The 19,482-nt window shown below is 38.1% G+C and overlaps 1 protein-coding gene and 1 pseudogene across 1 annotated transcript in view; both read right to left on the bottom strand.

Moving 5' to 3' along the window:
- Positions 1 to 6,894: 6,894 nt before the first annotated feature.
- LOC103214879 (proteasome subunit alpha type-6 pseudogene) lies at positions 6,895 to 8,369 on the bottom strand (annotated as a pseudogene).
- Positions 8,370 to 15,246: 6,877 nt separating this feature from the next.
- The window catches only part of RAP2A (RAP2A, member of RAS oncogene family), a 52,903-nt gene continuing 48,667 nt past the window's right edge, over positions 15,247 to 19,482 (bottom strand). Inside the window, exon 2 of the mRNA XM_007960720.3 lies at positions 15,247 to 19,036. Within this exon, the coding sequence (XP_007958911.1) occupies positions 18,799 to 19,036 (238 nt within the window). The 3' untranslated portion in view covers positions 15,247 to 18,798. The remainder of the gene's footprint in view (positions 19,037 to 19,482) is intronic.

The raw sequence follows: 19,482 nt of genomic DNA, 5'->3' as shown, positions 1-19,482 counted from the left end.
CTCATTTGTCCCTATTTACCTCTCTACTGGCCCTATTTCCAAATGTAATCACATTGTGGGTTAGAGCTTCAACCTATGAATTGAGGTGGGAGGAAATAATTCATTTTATAACACGTATCTAGTAAACAAAAAGAAGAAAAAATTTTCTAAAATTAGGGAAGTTGAAGGGTGGACCATTCCCACCAAGAATTAGCTAGTTATTGGGAGAAAGAAACCTTCTGCTCTTCAGGTGGTCACTGAATACTGCAGCATGTTTTTTACCCACCTTCCCTCCTGCTATCTGCTTCCCACCAACCACGTAGAATGTCCTTGTTTCTCTTTACCAGATTATACGTCAATATTGGTCTCTTGAATCAGAGTGCTTAATAAACCAGATAACTCAATTTCTAAGATCCTGGAAGGGAGAAAGGGGTGGACCAAGATGGGGGTGAGGGCTGGGGAATGTATTAAGCATTTCTACTACAAACGCAAGGAGGCCAAATAGTAAATACAGCTCCAAACACACCCTCTGGTCTGTTACTCCAATTTTAACAATTTGTTTTTGCTAACCCTGTTCTAAAATCAGTTTTTTTCTGTACTGCTGAAAGAATATGTTGATTTGCTGTCATCTTCTAAATACAACATGTTTTAAAATTACACATTGTTTTCTATCTAAAAGGTCCCCTAAATTTAGTTCCCTGGGGAAAAGCCTGGGTTTTCCAATCCTAGCGACAGGTGCATCAGGAATAACTTCAGAACAACTCAGGATTGTCCCCATGTTTTAGTTGAGGTAACCAAGGTTGATAGAGGTGAAGTTTTTGGTCAAAGTCATGTAGTTAGTGAGTAAATTGGAATTGCCACCAAGATTTCACACATCCCAAGGGCTATGCTCATTTCTTTAATGAGAAAGGGAATTATTACATATAGGTACTCTGTAATTTTCATTAAAGAAGAGAATCTCCATTAACAAGAATCCAAATACCTGTGACCCTCAATTTCTTTTCATTAACTTTCCATTTTTAGGAGAAAAAGAAAAATTATAACAGTGATGCTGTTAATAGCAATTAAGATATAAGTATTTATATATATGATTCCAGTGACTATTCTGTCATTCCCCTAAACACACACTAGGCCTAATAGTCTAATATTGTAAATGCTGTAGAAAGATTAATATTTTCAGAGATAATTCCAAGCCTTTAAAAATAACCCAAATCAATGCCAAAAATATCCATCAAGCTAATTGAACCAAGCTAATAGTAAGGCAGGAAGTAGACATATTTCGTTTAAAGAATACTTAGATCTTATACTTTTTTCTTGGTCTACAGTGGCTTGTCCTGACATATTATTTTAAGTAACATATTTTCTACTATAAGTAATTACTTATTGTGGAATTTGGAAAATACAGGAAAGCATAAAGAAATTTAATAATTCAGAGATAACATGTTATATTTTATTTTTACCACATATAGATATCTATATGGCTTTAACTTGCAAATTTGGTATTATACAGTATATCCATTCTTTATTCTGCTCTAACATTTTACGATGTCATTTATAATTCTTTATTTGCATAAATATACATAGCCTAAAATATTCTCCTGTAGCTATCTCATGTTTTACTTAATAGTTTCATTGGTGAATATTTAAATACTTATATAATACAACAACTAATATATATGTCCTTATATCACTGTTTCTTAGGTTAGATTTTTAAAATGAAATTACTTCATTAAAGGGTAGAAACATGTTTGAAGCTCTTGGCAAGTATTATTAAGCTACTCTCCAGGACTTTTGCAACACTCTTGGGTCTACCTTACTATACCACTCCCAGCAATAGGTATTATTGCAGCAGGAACAGATTCATGATACTATGTCATTATAAATTATTTGCTTTATCAGGTTTAAAAAGTGACCTTTTGGTTCATAGGACACATTTTCCTAAATATTCTGTTACCAAATAAAACAACAGTAGAATTGTAGTGGGAATTGTGCTAAGTGATTATCTCTTGGTTCAAATCACAATCTTATAATACATGTAATATACTCATTTTCTTAGAAAGGTTCAACCACTTGCCCAAGATAACCTAGCTAGGAGTTGGCACAGAACCACCCAGGTCTGACTCCAAAACATATGTAAAGTTGTATTTATTTTTCATTTTAACTAATGTAGTTTTATCACACACATAAGGATCAGATGCCCAAGATTCCCTCACATTTTTATACATTGTTGAAATGTTCCAATCTCTTTTTTAAACTTATTTTCTGAATGAATTATATACAATAATCATTTTATCAATTTAGTCAAAATTGCCATTTTAATTGATGTTGCATTAAGGGCATACATTAAATTCTTGAAAAGTAACCTCTTAACAGCATCAGGTCTTCCAGCAACGTGATGTCAAGATGCTCTTAGAAACCTTATTTAGTTTTGTGGTTTCTTCAACATAGCTTGTTCTGCTTTCTTGGTGAGGTGTTTTCTGTTTCTTTTTTTCTGACATTAATGAGTGGTATTTTTAAAAATTATCTTTTGGCTGACTGTGGTTAGCCCTGATTTGAAATCAGTCCTTGGTATCTATGGGGAATTGGTTCCAGTACCCCTCTCAGATACCAAAATTTGAGGGCACTCAAGCCTCTGATGTAGAATATGTTAAATATTGATCATGGCAATCATATGGGAAATTCTTTTTTGTCCTTTACCATACTAGGATTATCTCTAGAATTTTACCTGTGTGTGTGTTTGTGTGTGTATGTTTGTGTGTGTGTGTGTGTGTGTGTTTATTTACTGTGGACACAGTGATAATGCAGTCAGTGGAAATTCCACCTTGACTTTGGTGATTTTTCAGTCTTTAGTTTTCATTATTGTCATGCAATTTAATGGGGAATTGGGAACTGGTATATGGCCCCAAAACTTGCTGCTATTGTAACTCTGAAATGAACATATAAATTTTAGAAAGATTTTCAACAAATGGTGCAATATATTATTGCCTAATTAACTTTAAAATTTAATCCATTTCCCTAAGCATCTCAGTCTTCTGAGGTAAGATCATAATTGGCTTTTCCTAATTAGATTTATCCCATACTCCATTATTCCCCATTATACATGCTATTTCCACTGCCCTCAAGAATTTATAGTTTTCCAGACCAGGACTAGAGAAAGTCAAGCTTGGAGTTTATAAAAAAACAAACTCCTGAGCTGAAAGTCTACCACTCACTCCACTGTCTTGGCCTAGAACCTGTTGATTTCTACCACGGAACAGGAACATTTTTACCACATGGTTCTGCTGTTGTCATATCCTGCGCTCTTGTTCCCATGTCTCAAAATTCATGGTAGAAAATCCCTGTTACTAACAGAACCTAAACTTTTTCTTAACCTCATGCTTATGTCTAGCCTCAGGACTACAAAGAACTGGAATTTCTTGAGGATAAAAATATATGGGCCTATAATGGTGAAGATATGTCATTATGCATTGTCAAAACCCATAGAATGTACACCACCAAGAGTGAATACTAATCTAAACTATGGTCTTCGGGCGAACATGATGTGCCAATGCAGGTTTAGTGACTGTAACACATGCACCACTCTGGTGCAGAATGTTGATATTGGGTTAGGCTGTGGGTGTGGGGGAAGGGAGTATATGAGAACTCTGTGTACTTCTGCTCAGTTTTTCTGTGAACCTAAAACTGCTCTAAAAAGTAAAGTGTATTTAAATATATATATGTTTAAATAGCCCTCAAATACTATCTGGATGTCATGCCCAGAGAGTCTCTGGACTCCATCTCTGCCTCTGTTAAATGCCTAGCATCTTCCCACGGGACATTCTTAGGTCATTGCTTAGGAATCTAAATCCAACAGGGCTAATTTCTCAGGACTTCTCTCTGCTCCCTAATCAGTTTTCCTGCCCACCTGTCCATTTGTTTCTTCTTTTATTCCTGTGTTCTTCCTGGAATGCTATAAATAGAATATTTTAAAATCTACCCCTTTATGGAAAAGCCACAAAATTATTCTATAAACGTTAAGCATTGACAAGAATAAATGTTAATGAATAAACAAATGACAGAGGTCACAAGACTTATAACAAAGAGTCCCCACTTTGTGGCTGACGGCATCATTACTACAGTCATACAGTGTGCTCTTTTGGGGATCCACGGAAACATTGCTGTCTATCTCTAGAGTTGGTTATTTTTATTTCAAGAACACTTAGGCCAGGCGCGGTGGCTCACGCCTGTAATCCCAGCACTTTGGGAGGCTGAGGTGGGTAGATGACTTGAGGTTAGGAGTTCAAGACCAACCTGGCCAACATCATGAACTCCATCTCTACTAAAAATACAAAAATTAGCCAGGCGTTGTGGTGGGCGCCTGTAATCCCAGTGTCTCTGGAGGCTGAGTAAGGAGAATCGCTTGAACTGGGAAGGCAGAGGTTGCAGTGAGCCGAGGTTGCACCACTGCACTCCAGCCTGGGCGACAGAGCAAGACTCTGTCTCAAAAAAAAAGAAAAAGAAAACAAAAACCAAAAAAACACTGTAAAACAAAACAAAACACTATAAACAGTGTAATTTTGTTTTCCTCTTGGTTTTGGCTACCAGGGAACTCAGAATTAAGTATGAAGAACTCAGTTTTCAAAAATACAGGCCAGCCTGGGCAACATAGCAAGATTCCATTTCTATCTTTTAAAAAAATACAGGACCATTTGTCATGCATTGTGAATAATAACTTTACCTGTGGGGGTTTTTGTTTGTTTGTTTGTTTTTTACCTTATTTTTCTACTATATTCTCTTTGCTCTTATTTCCAATTCAGTTTACGTGGTATGCATTTCTATAAGCCTCCCAAGATACTGAAAGGCGAGAAGAAGCGTTTTTATATGACATTGCAATTCTCAGCATGAGTGTCTCTAGCTTTGCAAATTTTCATTAGCCTGTGTAGTCACATGCCATCTTTCCTTTGACATTCGATACATACCTGAACCATATGAGCCCAGGAAGGCAGCACCAATGCAAATGTTAGTTTAATTCAAACATAATTGGAAATCACATTTTTCAGAAAGGTACATCATGCAATGAGCTTCCAATACAAGTGAAAGTGACTTTAGTATTAATTGTAAAATTATCACTAATACTATTATTATCTGTGCTATTTTTTCTTTAACTGGTTGGTATATTTAAAAAAAAAAAAAACTAACCAAAATTTGGTTGGGAAATTTTCCTCTTTATAACATAGTACATGAATCAGTAGGAATTGTTCATTCATTCTGTTTTGTTGTTTTAATGTGACCAGGAAACATGGAAAGTAGCTAATAAATCCTTGATGGTACTCAGGCTGCCTTTGATTTTACTGTCCTCTTGTTTCTGTTGCTAATGTTGGGTTAATTGCAGCACATAATTTACCAGATAGCAACAGCAGGTGTGTGCCGCATAATTTTTTATTCAGACCTGTAACAGTGTCTCATACATAGTAGATGCTTCATATTTGCTGAATAAAGGATTGTAAGAATAAAGGAATGAGTGGATGAAGAATAAAACAAGTCAGGCTAAATCTTAAACATGAGCTCTGGCAGGCCGGGCTCGGTGCCTCATGCCTGTAATATCAGCACTTTGGGAGGCCGAGGCGGGCAGATCACAAGGTCAGGAGATGGAGACCATCCTGGCCAACATGGTGAAACCCCGTCTCTACTAAAACACAAAAAATTAGACAGGCATGGTGGTACGCGCCTGTAGTCCCAACTACTCGGGAGTCTGAGGCAGGGGAATTGCTTGAACCCAGGAGGCAGAGATTGCAGTGAGTTGAAATTGTGCTGCTACACTCCAGTCTGGAGACAGAGCGAGACTCTGTCTCAAATTTAAAAAAAAAAAAAAAAAAAAAAAAAAAGCTCTGGCAAGGCTGTATAAGAGAAAGGAATTCCACCGTGGGCAACTCAGAATTCATGGTAGAAAACACCTGTTACTAAGAGAAGCTAAACTTTTTCTTAGTATTGGAGTTGCCAAAATGTTGTTTTAGGCTTTTATCATTCCTAAGAGGTGTTATTTAAAGCTGGATCCCTGATAAGACTGTTGAGATGGTATAAACGATTCCAGGCACCTGAATTTTATCTCATGTGTCAACTCTTCTTCCTTGCTCTAAAAAGAGGGCAGCTGGAAAAGAACTAAATGCAGGGGAAGAGAAAACAAAGAATTCGACAGCCAAGCTTCATCTTATATAGTGCAGGACTGGCTACTTAATTTGAAGAGCCTTGTGCACGAACTCAGAGCCTTGTTCAAAATTATTAAGAATTTCAAGAGCACAACAGAGCACTGAACCGAGCTTTGGTTTCTTCTAAGTGTGGGGTCGTTTACACATAAAGCTAGCTCTGCATATATCTTCCTAGTCCCACACATAAAGCTAGCTCTGCATATATCTTCCTAGTCCCACACATAAAGCTAGCTCTGCATAGATCTTCCTAGTCCCACACATAAAGCTAGCTCTGCATAGATCTTCCTAGTCCCTTGTTATTTTTGAACAAATAAAATTGAATAGTTCTGATATAAGCAAACTTTCATTTGTAACCCTGTTTAATAGACTGTTCTGCAATGATGGAAATGCTGTATATCTGCACTGTCTAATGTGTAGCCACTACCTACCTATGGTTAATGAACTCTTAGAATGTGGCTAATGTGACTTGAAATGTGGCTAGTGCTACTGACTAACTATATTTTAATTTCATTTAAGTTTAATAATATACATTTAAATAGCCATACGTGGATGTGGCCAATGGCTACCATATTGGACAGAGCCATTTAATAAATCAACCAAACCAAAGACAATAAAGAAAGTAGTTTCATATAGAAATAATCTGTAACAATAGAAAGCAAGGGATCGTTTTTTATTTTTTACATTTTTCCCCAAAAGCATTGTTTTTACTAATACAGAGTCCTGACCACTTCAGTGGTGGGAGGAGTGGGAGAGGCTCCTGTTTCAATCCAGAGACCTCCATAAAGTTGGTTTGTTGTTACCAAACACAGAGGAAGTGGCATCACGGATTTGGTAAACTAAGGACAATGTTTAGTCTCTCTGTGCTGTAACAATAAGGTGTGGTGAATCTCTGCTCATGTAAGAATCCTGAATTCAGGAATTTCATCTGTAACTACTGGAATTTCTCTCTCTGAAGGTTTGAGATCATTGATAGCACAGTAGAAAGGCATGTAATTGCAGTTGCCACTGTGTTCAAATGTCCAGGCAAATTTCTTCTTCACTTCAATGAAGCTGGTTGACTCAGCTTGTTTAACTCCTGCTGCAGTGGCTTTAAACCCATAGTAGTAACCCACAGCATCACACTTGTACACCTGAGGGCCTAGTTCTTCAAATATACTAATTAAAATCATACAACAACCAAGAGGCCTCATTTCGCATTCTGTGTATAGACCTGAGTAATATCAGTAATTCCTTCTACATAGTATGTCCACAGGAATCTAACAAACATACTTATATGTGCAATTAGCTGCCTTATATTGTGCCCTCTGTTCCCGGGATCTGCTGTCAGCGGTCACTCCTGTGATCACACAGCTAGTGGTTTTGGTCATCTTGATTAAGTGAGTCCTGGAATCCAATAATTTGTCAGGTACTATCGTCTGTGTGACAATTACTGCACAGTCTTTCTTTCTGACAGCTACTGATGTAAGGCCACCCTGGTTAATAGCCTGAAAAGCATATTCTACTTGGTAGAGCCGGCCTTCGGGTGAAAAAATTATAAGGTGGCAGTCAAAACCAGTGCCAGAATCATGGAACGTGTTGGTACACCTACTACGTCGCTCACAGTCTCTGGTGCAGTATCTCTTACATTAACTGTCTTGAGCAACTGACAGCAGCTACAGTTGCATGCTATCCCAATGGGAAATTGCGGCATAGCTTCTAAACTCATAAATAGAACAAGAAATGTCTTTAAGACACAGAACTGTGAAACTTGGAGGAGATCCCTGCCTAAAAATTTTGGTAAGGGTAGAGTGTTTCCATGGCAATGAAGAATCCATCCAAATGTAATTAGAAGTGAGTGACTAGGGGATCTATATTGTTCAGCTCTAGTACATTTTGCCTTTATATTTTTCGAAGCCACTGATATGCTAATATATCAGACAATATTTGTTCAGGACTGAAGTGACAAGTCATTGTAAGAAAAAGAGGACACAGTCATCTTAAACATTAGCAACTCTTCAGATAAAATGAAAAGGAAAGATGTATTCTGTTGCTACTATTTGGAATTCCTTTGAGTCGTGAGCAGAGGAGTCATTATTTATGGTTTCCCACTTAGGATCACATTTCCTCCCTGAGGACGCTATCAGGTTACCCTTTAAGGACTCTCCCTCGGTCCTTCCCAAGAAGTACCTGCCCTGGTTCTCCAGCCAGGTTCCAGTCTGCAGCCATTTCTGCCGGCTCTTCTCCACTCCGACCCCAGGCCCAAGGCTATGGCCATGGGCAGCTTTGAGAGGCTCCACAAAGGAGTTGACAGATCCAGTGGCAAACAGTGACAACCACTGTCCTCGCAGTTTTAATGCTGACCAGTTTTGTTGTGTATATTTGGAAAGAAGTCAGTCGTTTGAAAAAGTTATACAGCAAATATTATTGGTATGAGTGAATGAGTTTTGTGCATTTTTATCTTGTTTTAGTTACAAATCACATGTCCCTGGGTGCTGAAGGAAAATGCAGGGAGTTGTTGAAACCAGCTGCTCAAGTGAGCTAATTCCTCTTCCAGAAAGATGTTTATTGCTAGAAAAACAATCAAAAGGCCAAAATCATTCTCAAAAGGAAATAATGTGAATGACTTAATCAGCAATTGTCTGTGTTTAGGATGTGGGGAAAATCCAGTGACATGGGGCTACGGAAAGGTCCTCGTAGCACGTGAGGCAACAGAAGGAATGAAAAGAGGGAAGGAGCAGGGAAGGAGGAGTAAACACAGCTGAATTGGCTCAAGAGGTCCAGGCATGCCTAGCCCAACTCTTCCATCAACTTTCATGGCATAAACTCTGCAATTACTTGTTTGCTCTTGCTGTTGCCCCAGGACAGCAGTGCCCTGGTCAACCATAAAGGCAGCAAGAGGTCAGAAGTCGGGCTCTCTGGGCAGTGAGTATTGAGAGTCTCACGTTACAAGGAACAACCAGCTTAATCCAGGGATTCTCAGTGGGAAAGGAGTAGAGCTCAATCTGTAGTGGAAGGAGGTTCCCAGATTTCCAGGGCAGGGGAAAGACTGGCTTTTTCTACAGTGAGCCACAGGGATTTTTGTGTGTGTGTGTGTCTGTGTGAGAGACGGAGTCTCGCTCTGTAACCCGTACTGGAGTGCAGTGGCGCAATCTTGGCTCACTGCAAGCTCCGCCTTCCAGGTTCACACCATTCTCCTGCCTCAGCCTCCCCAGTAGCTGAGACTAAAGGTGCCCTCCACCACGCTCGGCTAATTTTTTGTATTTTTAGTAGAGATGGGGTTTCATCGTGTTGTTGGCCAGGATGGCCTTGATCTCCCAACCTCATGATCCGCCTGCTTCAGTATCCCAAAATGCTGGGATTACAGGTGTGAGTGACTGCGCCCGGCTGCCACATGGATTTGGATGCATCCCGTTAAGGGGAGGGCCACATTTTCCTTCTTTTGAGAGTCTCTATACACAGTAAAATTTGATGGAACTATGTTGCACATTTGAAAGACAGTGGTTGGAAAAATGTTAGGATGCATCATTTTCTTTAAAAAAATCTCTTTAGTCTCCTTATATCTAGGACAGCCTCTTAACCCCCATCCGATTATTTTTGTCTTTCAAGACATTGTTTGGAAGCATCCAAACCTATTTTTGTGGTGTGTCCCATGATGTGGATTTGTCTGATTGTTTCTCCATGATTTGATCCAGGTGAAGATACCACATAGGTGGCACTGGGTGCTTACTTTTATGTCACAGAGGCGCCCATGATAGACTTTAGACTTTTGTCCCTTTGTTGGCAGTGCTTGGTTTGATCACCTGGTTCATGTGGTGTCAGCCAGCTGTCACCACTGAAAAGCTACCTCTTTCCCTTAGCAAATAAGAAGTAATTTGTGAATATCTGTTTCCCTCTAACCCTTGCACCCAATGGCCTCAGCATTGCTGATTGCTGATCCGTCCCTGAATCTGCTTTGCTGTGGAGGATTGGAAAGGGATGACTTCTTGGTTCTGTCTTCTGTGCCTATTAGCTAGTATCCTGTAAATGGCTAATCCTTATTAGCCATTTATTTTTTAATTTCACTATTATTTTTTAATTTCACTATGAACTCTCAGATTCACTTTATTCTTAAGCTGCTTTTTGTTGGACATCATACCCTTTGCCTTGAGAAGTATTTACCAAACTATGAAATACTAGTCCTGTGAAATGTTCTAAGAAGAACTAGCATACGATGGTTAAATAATTTGCAGAACATAATGTATTTATATCTTACAATGTTACATAATCCACATTAGGATACTGAAAACCACAAGAGCCTATTTAACTTTGTTTAAGCTGGTTTTTCTCAAACTTATTTGACCATGGAAATCTTTTTCCTATTCAGCCTTAGTACTTGATGGAACACATTCACAGAAACGCTGGCCAAGAGCCAGCTCTATTAATGTTTAAATATTTCATCAATAATATGAAACCAAGACTGATGATGGTGATGGTTGGTATATCACTGTTCAGTAAACTATGATTACAATTGTTATTTTCCTATTATATTCATAGGTCAACTCAGCATACCCCTGAGGGGCTGGAGGTCAACCTTAAAGTAGGCAAAGATTTCTTTAAAAGCACACAAAACAATTAACCATCAAATAAAAGATTGGTGCATTGATTTCATTAAAAGTAAGGACCTCTGTTTATCAGGAGATATCAACAAGAGTGTGAAAAGGCAAGCTTCAGACTCAGTACACTGTACTTATAAACATGTGCCCAGAAAATGTAAAGAACTCCTACAAATAAGTAAAAGATTAAATAAATCTTTTTTGAGTCACTTAATAAAACAGTAAATAAAACATTTACTAAATGGGCAAAAAACATAAATAGCCACTTCACAAAAGAGGGTAACCAATGACCAATAAGCATATAAATATATCGGCCTTAGAGAAACATGAAGTAGAATCCACAATGACATACCACCACACTCCCACCAGAATAAAATGAAAAATGACAAAGCCTGACAGTGCCAGGTATGTGTGTGGAAGGTGGAGTTGATAGATGCTGTGAGGCACCACCTGGACCTCCTTTCAGTCAAGTGGCTGCTGCCCTGCTGCTGAGAGTACCGACAGCCTTCACTCTCTGATCCTTCAGGGATTGCCTCTGCATCTTGTTCAAGGTCACAACGACTGACAGGCAGAGGGTACAGAGGACTAAACCATCTGGGCCCAACTCTAAGGGCCTCATTCTAACTCCCCCTGTCTGGGGGTTGTTGGCCCTGCATCGCACAACTTCTCCCTCTGGCCAACCTTACTTCCTCTACTCCCTTCCACAGGAGTTAATCCCAAGGACATTTGGTTACATGCATCCTGCACACTAAGCTCTATGTCACAGCCCACTTCCCAGGCAATCCATCCTTGACATGGTGCAACTGGAGTTCTCACATACTGCTTGTTTGTGTAAACTGGTACAACCACTTGATAAAACTATCAATGTTTATGAAAGTTGACAATCAAATCTTGTCATTCTGCAATTCCCCTCCTAGATAGTGACCTAGGAGTGAGTATTGTGTCTATCCACCGAAAGTCATGTACACAAATGTTCATAGCAGTTTTATTCATAATAGACTCAAACTGGAAATACTCCAATGTCCATCAACTATAGATTGCCTCCTCTCCTCTTCTCCCTCTCTTCTTTTTCTTTGGATGGGGTCTCCCTCTGCCACCCAGGCTGGAGTGCAGTGGCCTGATCTCAGCTCACTGCAACCTCTGCCTCCCAGGTTCAAGCAATTCTCCTGCCTCAACCTCTAGAGTAGCTGGGGCTACAGCCATGCACCACCACGCTTGGCTATTTTTTGTACTTTTAGTAGAAACGGGGTTTCACCATGTTGGCCAGGCTGGTCTTGAACTCCTGACGTCAGATGATCCACCTGCCTTGGCCTCCCAAAGTGCTGAGCTAACAGGCACGAGCTATTGCACCCAACTCGCTCCCTTTCTCTTCCCTTTCTCTTCCCTTCCTCTGGAGACTACAGGGGTCAGAGGAATTCTCACACTCACAGCTGATCCAGGTCCCCTCTCCTGGACAGATTTCCCACATCAGCATTTGGAGGCCAAATATCTAATAGCAGCATTTTCCAAACTGTGCTCCAGAGAGTGCTACTGTGTATAATCTAAAGAAAGTGTCCTGGGGTCTAGTTAGTTTTGGGACATGAGTGGAATTTGAGTTTTTTCCAAGATGTGAAATCTGTTATGTGGGGTTTCCCAGACTTGCTTGACGCTATCATCATTTTCAGCAAAACCTCTCATGGTATAAGACCTCTTCAGAACACACTACAGAGCTGTGCTGTAACAAACCTCAACATTTTAAACTAAAAATCTCACTAAAACCTAAAAACACCTGGTATTTAACTATAGGCATGGACCCAGCATTTATTCTTCAGTGTAGTATCTGATACATAGAGCCCTTTGCCCTGCTGTCCCCAACCTGCCTCTGTATCCCCACTGCCCCTTGCTAATCCTATTTTTAGCCTGAATTCTTCCTTAGAAGTAGACCCAGCCTCTAACAGCAGAGCCCTGAGGCCCTGCTGTACTGTCATCCACCTCCACTCTGTCACACAGACACCTCAAGTTCCCAGGAGGGTCTAGCTCAGGCTGGTGCACAGATCTTGAAAAAAACCGAGCCAGCAGCAGTCTCTGGGGCTGTGCCTGGGACTTCGGCTCAGCCTGGATTACTGTGATGCTGACATGTGAAAGTAGAGGAGGTACAAATCCTTTCTTGCCAGTAGACTGAACTGTATCTGTCTTGAGAGAAAAGGGAATGGCAAGGAGATGGGACTAGGATGTCTTTAACATCGGGGTTTATGTGTAGAGACCATCTGTGTATTGCGGCAGTGCCAGATGCAGGTGTAACCTCTCGATAAATAAGAGCTGAATGAGCATGGAATGAGTGGATTCAATTTAAGTAAAAGGATTAACAGTGGGGAAAGGGTCATTTAGAGTTGTAAGCTTGTTAGAAGTTAGAAGAGTTAGAAATTAAGTGGCAGAGTTAGAAACTCAACTCTGCCACTTTATTAGCTGTGTGACTTTCAGTGATTCATTTTTAGTACTTAGAGCCAGTTTCTCAAAAATAACATTGAGTTATTTATCCTTCTACCTATGTTCATGTACTTACATATGTATATGTATGTGCATAGGAAGATGCTGGGAATGATTTACATCCATTGTTAACGTGGCTATTTTGGGGAACTAGAAGTTGGGATGACCTTTTCTTCGCTTCACTCATCCTGATTGATGTTTTTAAAGGTATAAAAGCACATCACACTCAAAATAGTGTAAAATTGTAAATATGAATCATTGATACTGAAGTCTTTAAAATGGGAGGATCTAAGATTTTTTTTTTATAAAAAAATTCCCATAAGCTATACCAAGGATCATTCCTTCAGTTTCTTTATTCCCAGCTCATACATACTAAATAGTATTTAGTCTTTCAAGCAGTTTCAAGTATTTTAGTCTTCGTATTTAGTCTTTCAAGCAGCTAGTCCTCTACCTTTTTTCCCTGCTGAGAAATCCTGGAGGAATCCTTACAGACTAACATGAAGACTACTAAGAAAATATAGAAAGAAATAATAGCATCTTACCTAGAATAGCAACAAATCTTTTAAAACTCAATACTTCGATGTTGGGGATATTGAATATTATCTAAAAACTATTTATAGGCCAGGTGCGGTGGCTCACGCCTGTGATCCCAGCACTTTGGGAGGCCGAGGCAGGTGGATCACGAGGTCAGGAGATCATGGTGAAACCCCGTGTCTACTAAAAATACAAAAAATTAGCCAGGCATGGTGGCGGGCACCAGTAGTCCCAGCTACTCACGAGGCTGAGGCAGGAGAATGGCGTAAACCCGGGAGGCGGGGCTTGCAGTGAGCCAAGATTGTGCCACTGCACTCCAGCCTGGGCGACAGAGCGAGGCTCTTAAAAAAAAAAAAAAAAAAAACTATTTATAAAAATATTTATTAAAAATACTAGATAATATTCAACAATGTAAAACCAATGTAAAACCAGTTGAAATTATCCATTTAACTGATGAAGAGCCACTATGTTTTATTAGTATTTACATGGCAAAATATTTTAAATTAAGAAACAAGAGGTCAACAGCTTCTTTCAGAAGTTTGTGATAATATTCTCTGCTTCATAGATCCTAGAGGTCAGTTGGGTTCCAAATTGGGCAGCACCTTATTCCTTTAGCTACATATATTTTCATTCGTGGACCTCTAACAAACAAATAATATAACTTGAGAGAATTTCAGAGCACTACTTTTTAGCCTCAAAGATACTCTTCCAACTTGGGATTTGATACATTTAAATAATTTATAAAAAAATATACAAACACTTCAAATAAAATTATGAGTTCTTCAGAAGATATTACTAAAATATAGGTATGTTTTCCTTTAAATATCTGGGATCTATCTACAGTGCCTCTGCTATATTCATTCAAATTATTCTTATAATCTAAAACAATGAAGCGTCTCAACTGGTGGAATGCTGCCAGAGGATTTCAGCAGAGTTTGAAGGCAACATAACCAAAAGGCATAGTTTAAGTTGGCTTAGGAAATGAATGGGCTCCTTATCAGAGCAGCTGAAGGCTGTATACAATTAACAGCATCTGCCCACATTCACAGGGCCCCATATAGAACAAGCGGGCAGCCCCACAGCAACCTTCAGCTTCTGGCACTCTCAGATCCACATGACGTGAAAACAGAAAGCCGGCTTCAAGCCATCGCTAGAAGGACACAGAATCATTTTAGTGATATTGCTAATTCATGTTAATTATTTAGAACAATTCTGTTAACTTTAGCATCAGGCTTCAAATTAGCCAGCTATCATTCAAAATATAAAATATCATTTGTAGAGATAAGTTTATATTTATAATAACTGATTTTACAATCTTTTCCATGTTTTTATTTTTAAAGACTATGAGAAGTATCTACCTACCTGCCTTTTTATACAATGAACTCTCAATTTAAATCAGCTAAAATATTTTTGCATGAGGAGTACTAAATTCATTATATGGCAATTTTTAGTTGTTTTTGTATATAATACATTTCTCTCATGAGCATGTACAAAACAAAGCAAATGCAGAGTTTCATTAAATAAATTTATTTGTTAAAATAATTTAACTCCAAATACAACTGTTGAATTTGCATTGAGTTATAACTACAATTCATGTTTTAATTGAAATGTCAAGGTTTAACAACTGACATTGTTACAAAACAATAAACTGTTGTTCAATTTTAAATGGTCAGTTGTATTAGAGCGCAACACTTAACTGTGAACTATATCTCTGGGAAACCTCAAATCAATAATGATAAGTCTGTTTCCAAAACCCACTGCAGTCATTCTTGAAACCCTGATCAAGATTTAATAGATGCACAATGACATGTTAAATAAAAAAAAAGAACCCCATAGTCCTTAATGTTTGATTGGCTGAGGGACAATTAAAGCTTACCCAGTGCTAACACAAGACTACTGATAAGAACAAAAAATTTAAAAAACACACAAGCAAAAAACAGCAACAAACAAAACAAAGCACTTTCATATTCATACATACACGGACAACATTAACATTCATACTGGAAAACCCTTGAAAACAAATACCAGACAGTCTTAGGCAACATTTCTTTATATAGAAAAGCAAACATCAGTAGTATTACCACAGAAAAGTGATGGCAACTGTAGCAATTCGAGTCAAAAGTTCAGTCCTAATTCTACAAACCAAAGGAGAAAATCATCAAAGCACCTTTCAATAGTTTAAGAAAAGATTTGATGTAATACTTTTGATCAGATGCTGGCTTGTTTTGTATAAGTTGAACAAAATGAAAGGCATCAGTTACCATCACTATCACAGTTTAAAAGAACCCAAAAGTTGCAACATCAAAAGAAAAAAAAATTCAAAGATGCTGCCTTTGTATAAAAGTAAAAAAAAGAAAATCTTATCACAAGAGCTAAAGAAAAAGTGGGTCTTTGGATCAAACCATAATATTTTTAAGGCATGTGAGAAAAACTTTCACTTATCTAAGTTGCTAGTCTGATCAGGGCATAAAATAAATAGTGACACAAGGTCAACTTTCTTCTGTAGCCACTAAGGTTTCATATGCCAACAAATGTAATCTTCCTGTTCTTAAGCATTTTATTACTGTAATATCTCAACAAACACATTCATTTGCCAACTGAATTGTATTCACACCAGATGGATAGGAATTTCCAGTTTCGGGATGTCCTTGATGCCTTGGTCACTAAATATGCAGGGCTGCGTGGAAACACTGATCAGGCAGCCAGATCAATTATTATTCATGTCTTGACAGTAAAAGCCCACCTTGTCATCTGACACAAATGTTTTTAACTATTAATACAATTCAAAATTTTAGATCATTTTTTCCACTTTACATTCTGCCATATCTTTCATATTATTTAACCTACTTTCACATCTGCATAGCAAGTCATAATGTCAAACTGTGGGATCTTTATAGATATTTCTATTTTGCAATTTTACTTGTCAAACATTGCTATTAGTTATAGAATTCAAAAGAATCATTCTGAGAAGTTAGAGGAATCAAAACTCAACCAATTCACTAACAAATATTTTTATTTCAGTAGAGAAATCATATATCTTGAATCTCCAATTTCTCTACATGTTTGAATCAAACCAACTTTTATGCAGTGAAATTCATTGCAATAAAATTGGTTAAAATTTTTTGTCCTATAAACAAGGTGCTTCATAACTGAGGATTATAAAAAATTATACTGAAGAATGTAAATATTCAAAATTCAAAGATTTTTGACAGCTATGGCCTGGTTTCATTCACCTATCTATCTCTTCAGCTTTTTCATTATGAAAAATACTATCAACCTTTTTTTTTTTTAATCCTCTAAGTTTAATGCCAGTTATTAAACACTTGGGGGGCTACTAGTGATTTCATAAAAGTATAAAAGACACTTTAATAATTTAAAAGAAAAAAGTTTTTGATACACTATATTCTGCAGTATAGATTCTTAGTATAGGCAAATTATCTCTGACTTGTGCCAAATTCTTCGGAACAATAAACACACATGCACACACAAACACACACTCTTCTCTCAGTGACACACGTAAGACCAGAGGTTACTTGCACAAGACTGTGAAACCAACAAAATGTGGGGTGGTGTATAGATCGCAGGCTCAGTGATATTGCAGTTCTGAAGGCCAAATTCTTCTCCCAAGGCCCAGCTCAAGATAATCTTTTCAGCATTTGTAACTGAAGTTAGCTGAAGACCCCTCTATATTTGATTGTAAAACTTATGAATAGGTTTTTCCTGTGCCATTAGTCATGCAAATGATAAATACTTCACGGCTATGAAAACCAAAAATGTCAGAGCTTGAGCACCTTTTCAAAAGAAAATATTCACTCCAGCTTTATTTGACACTTCAGTAATCAGGGCAAAATTGTTCTAAGAAAACCTTTATATAATTCTCCAGGAAAATTAAAGATAAAAGGCTTTTGTCCCTTACCTTCCACTCTATAATTTATGTTCACTTTTAAGCCCAAATTATTTCACATGGTTATTCAATTTTTAAAATGCCTGCAATAAAGCTCTGCTACAGCAAACTTGATTTTGAAAGCAGGTTAGCCACAGGTTACACTACAACCATAGCCCTTAAAGGCGAGAAGGAATTTGCTGCTTTAATGAACTTAAAAATGCCAGATATTTGTACTGTCCTGTGAGGTTTCTGCAAACGGGAACATGTGGATGCAACATGGCTTCATTTTCCTTACATGATGGTACTAGTTTATCTATTAGAATGCTTCTTGTTAGTAAGGCTAGGTAATCTCTTCCCATCATAGTTGCTTCCCTCTTATTCAGTAAAGTTACAAAGACCACCCCTGCTCAGTTAACAGAGGGCGGGGTCGGGGTTTTAATTCTGATCAAACCCTTGTGAAAGCCTCCATTTTCTGTGGCAAAGCAGGTGATTTAACAAATTCTAAAGCCAGACTGTATTTTTACATAACCTGTTCTGACTTTTGCTCTATCAAGGATTGAAGCGTGAGTTAGTTCCATGTCACAAATTAGAATAACAGATACAATTAAGCATCAATTTTCAAAAACAGAAATGTGTTAGCTGAGCAAAGAATCTCTCCCTGTAATGCTGTTGGCAGGTCAGCTGTTACTATCTTACTTGACGAAATACATTGGTTAGAAGCTCTATCCCAATTCCTGAAATTCAGTACTCTTGTAGGAAAATATTTCTCCTTTACTTATTTTTTTAAAGACGACAAAATATTTTAATTGTAAGTGGTCATAGGAATTCTTCTGGTTTCTCCCTTATGGTTATTTTTAATTTATACAATAGTTGCTTCTGTCAACTCAGTGACAATGCCATCATAGCTTTCAAATGAGATCACCCTGTAGATCGATGGACTATGCCTTAAAGTTGCAGATGCATAAAGGAGACTGAGGACAAATGTTGAAAACTGTAGTTACTGAACCCAAATGTTACTCAGAGATATCAACTGACAACCACTGCTCAATTCTGAATAAGGGCTGCAGTTCTCTGTAGATTAACACCACGCATCCTGCAAGTTTTGCAGTGGAGTAGGCGAGTTTTCTATCACCTACGACATTGGGCAAATCCCATCCAGGACAGCCATATTTGGATGCTATTGTATGTTACATGCAGAACAGCATGGGTCATCTTTGTCAGGCTGAGCAGCATAGTTCATCTGCCTCACAATTTCTGCAAAGAGTTCGTCCACCATTGTTTTACTCTTAGCGGAAGTTTCCATAAAGGGGCAGCCCCACTCTTCAGCAAGTGCTCTGCCTTCATTGGACGATACTTCTCTCTCACTTTCCAGGTCCACTTTGTTCCCGACCAAGATGACTGGCACTTTCTCATACCTATGAGAGAATACACAAAACACACAGACATTGTAATAGCACAAAGTTAAACAGGTCACGTGGATTTTTGTTTTGGGGGGCTATTCCAGCATAAATAGTATCTTCAGTTGCATGAAAATGATTTGTACCACTTGGCTTGATGCTTATCTGAGGGCATCTGAAGCTGCTCTCACAGTGGATCATAAAATGAGTTTTATGAAATGATGTTTTAATTAATCAATTATACATCCTTTAACATCAATTTATCTTTCCAGATATACTTGGAAAATTATTCTCAGAAACTCAGACTAAATCCTCTTAATTTTTTTTCTATTCTGAGGGAGGGTTGCACAAAATTTCACAGTTGATCACATAATAAATAACTCCAATGAGCAAGCAACTTATAATTATCAGCATTTCACTATGTTCTATGTGTAAAAAATTGATCATGTTCATAAAAATTAGCC

This window comes from Chlorocebus sabaeus, chromosome 3, assembly GCF_047675955.1.
Source record: "Chlorocebus sabaeus isolate Y175 chromosome 3, mChlSab1.0.hap1, whole genome shotgun sequence".
Taxonomy (NCBI): Eukaryota; Metazoa; Chordata; class Mammalia; order Primates; family Cercopithecidae; genus Chlorocebus; species Chlorocebus sabaeus.
The sequence above is the reverse complement of the archived record's forward strand: the minus strand, read 5'-3'. Positions and strand labels throughout refer to the sequence as shown.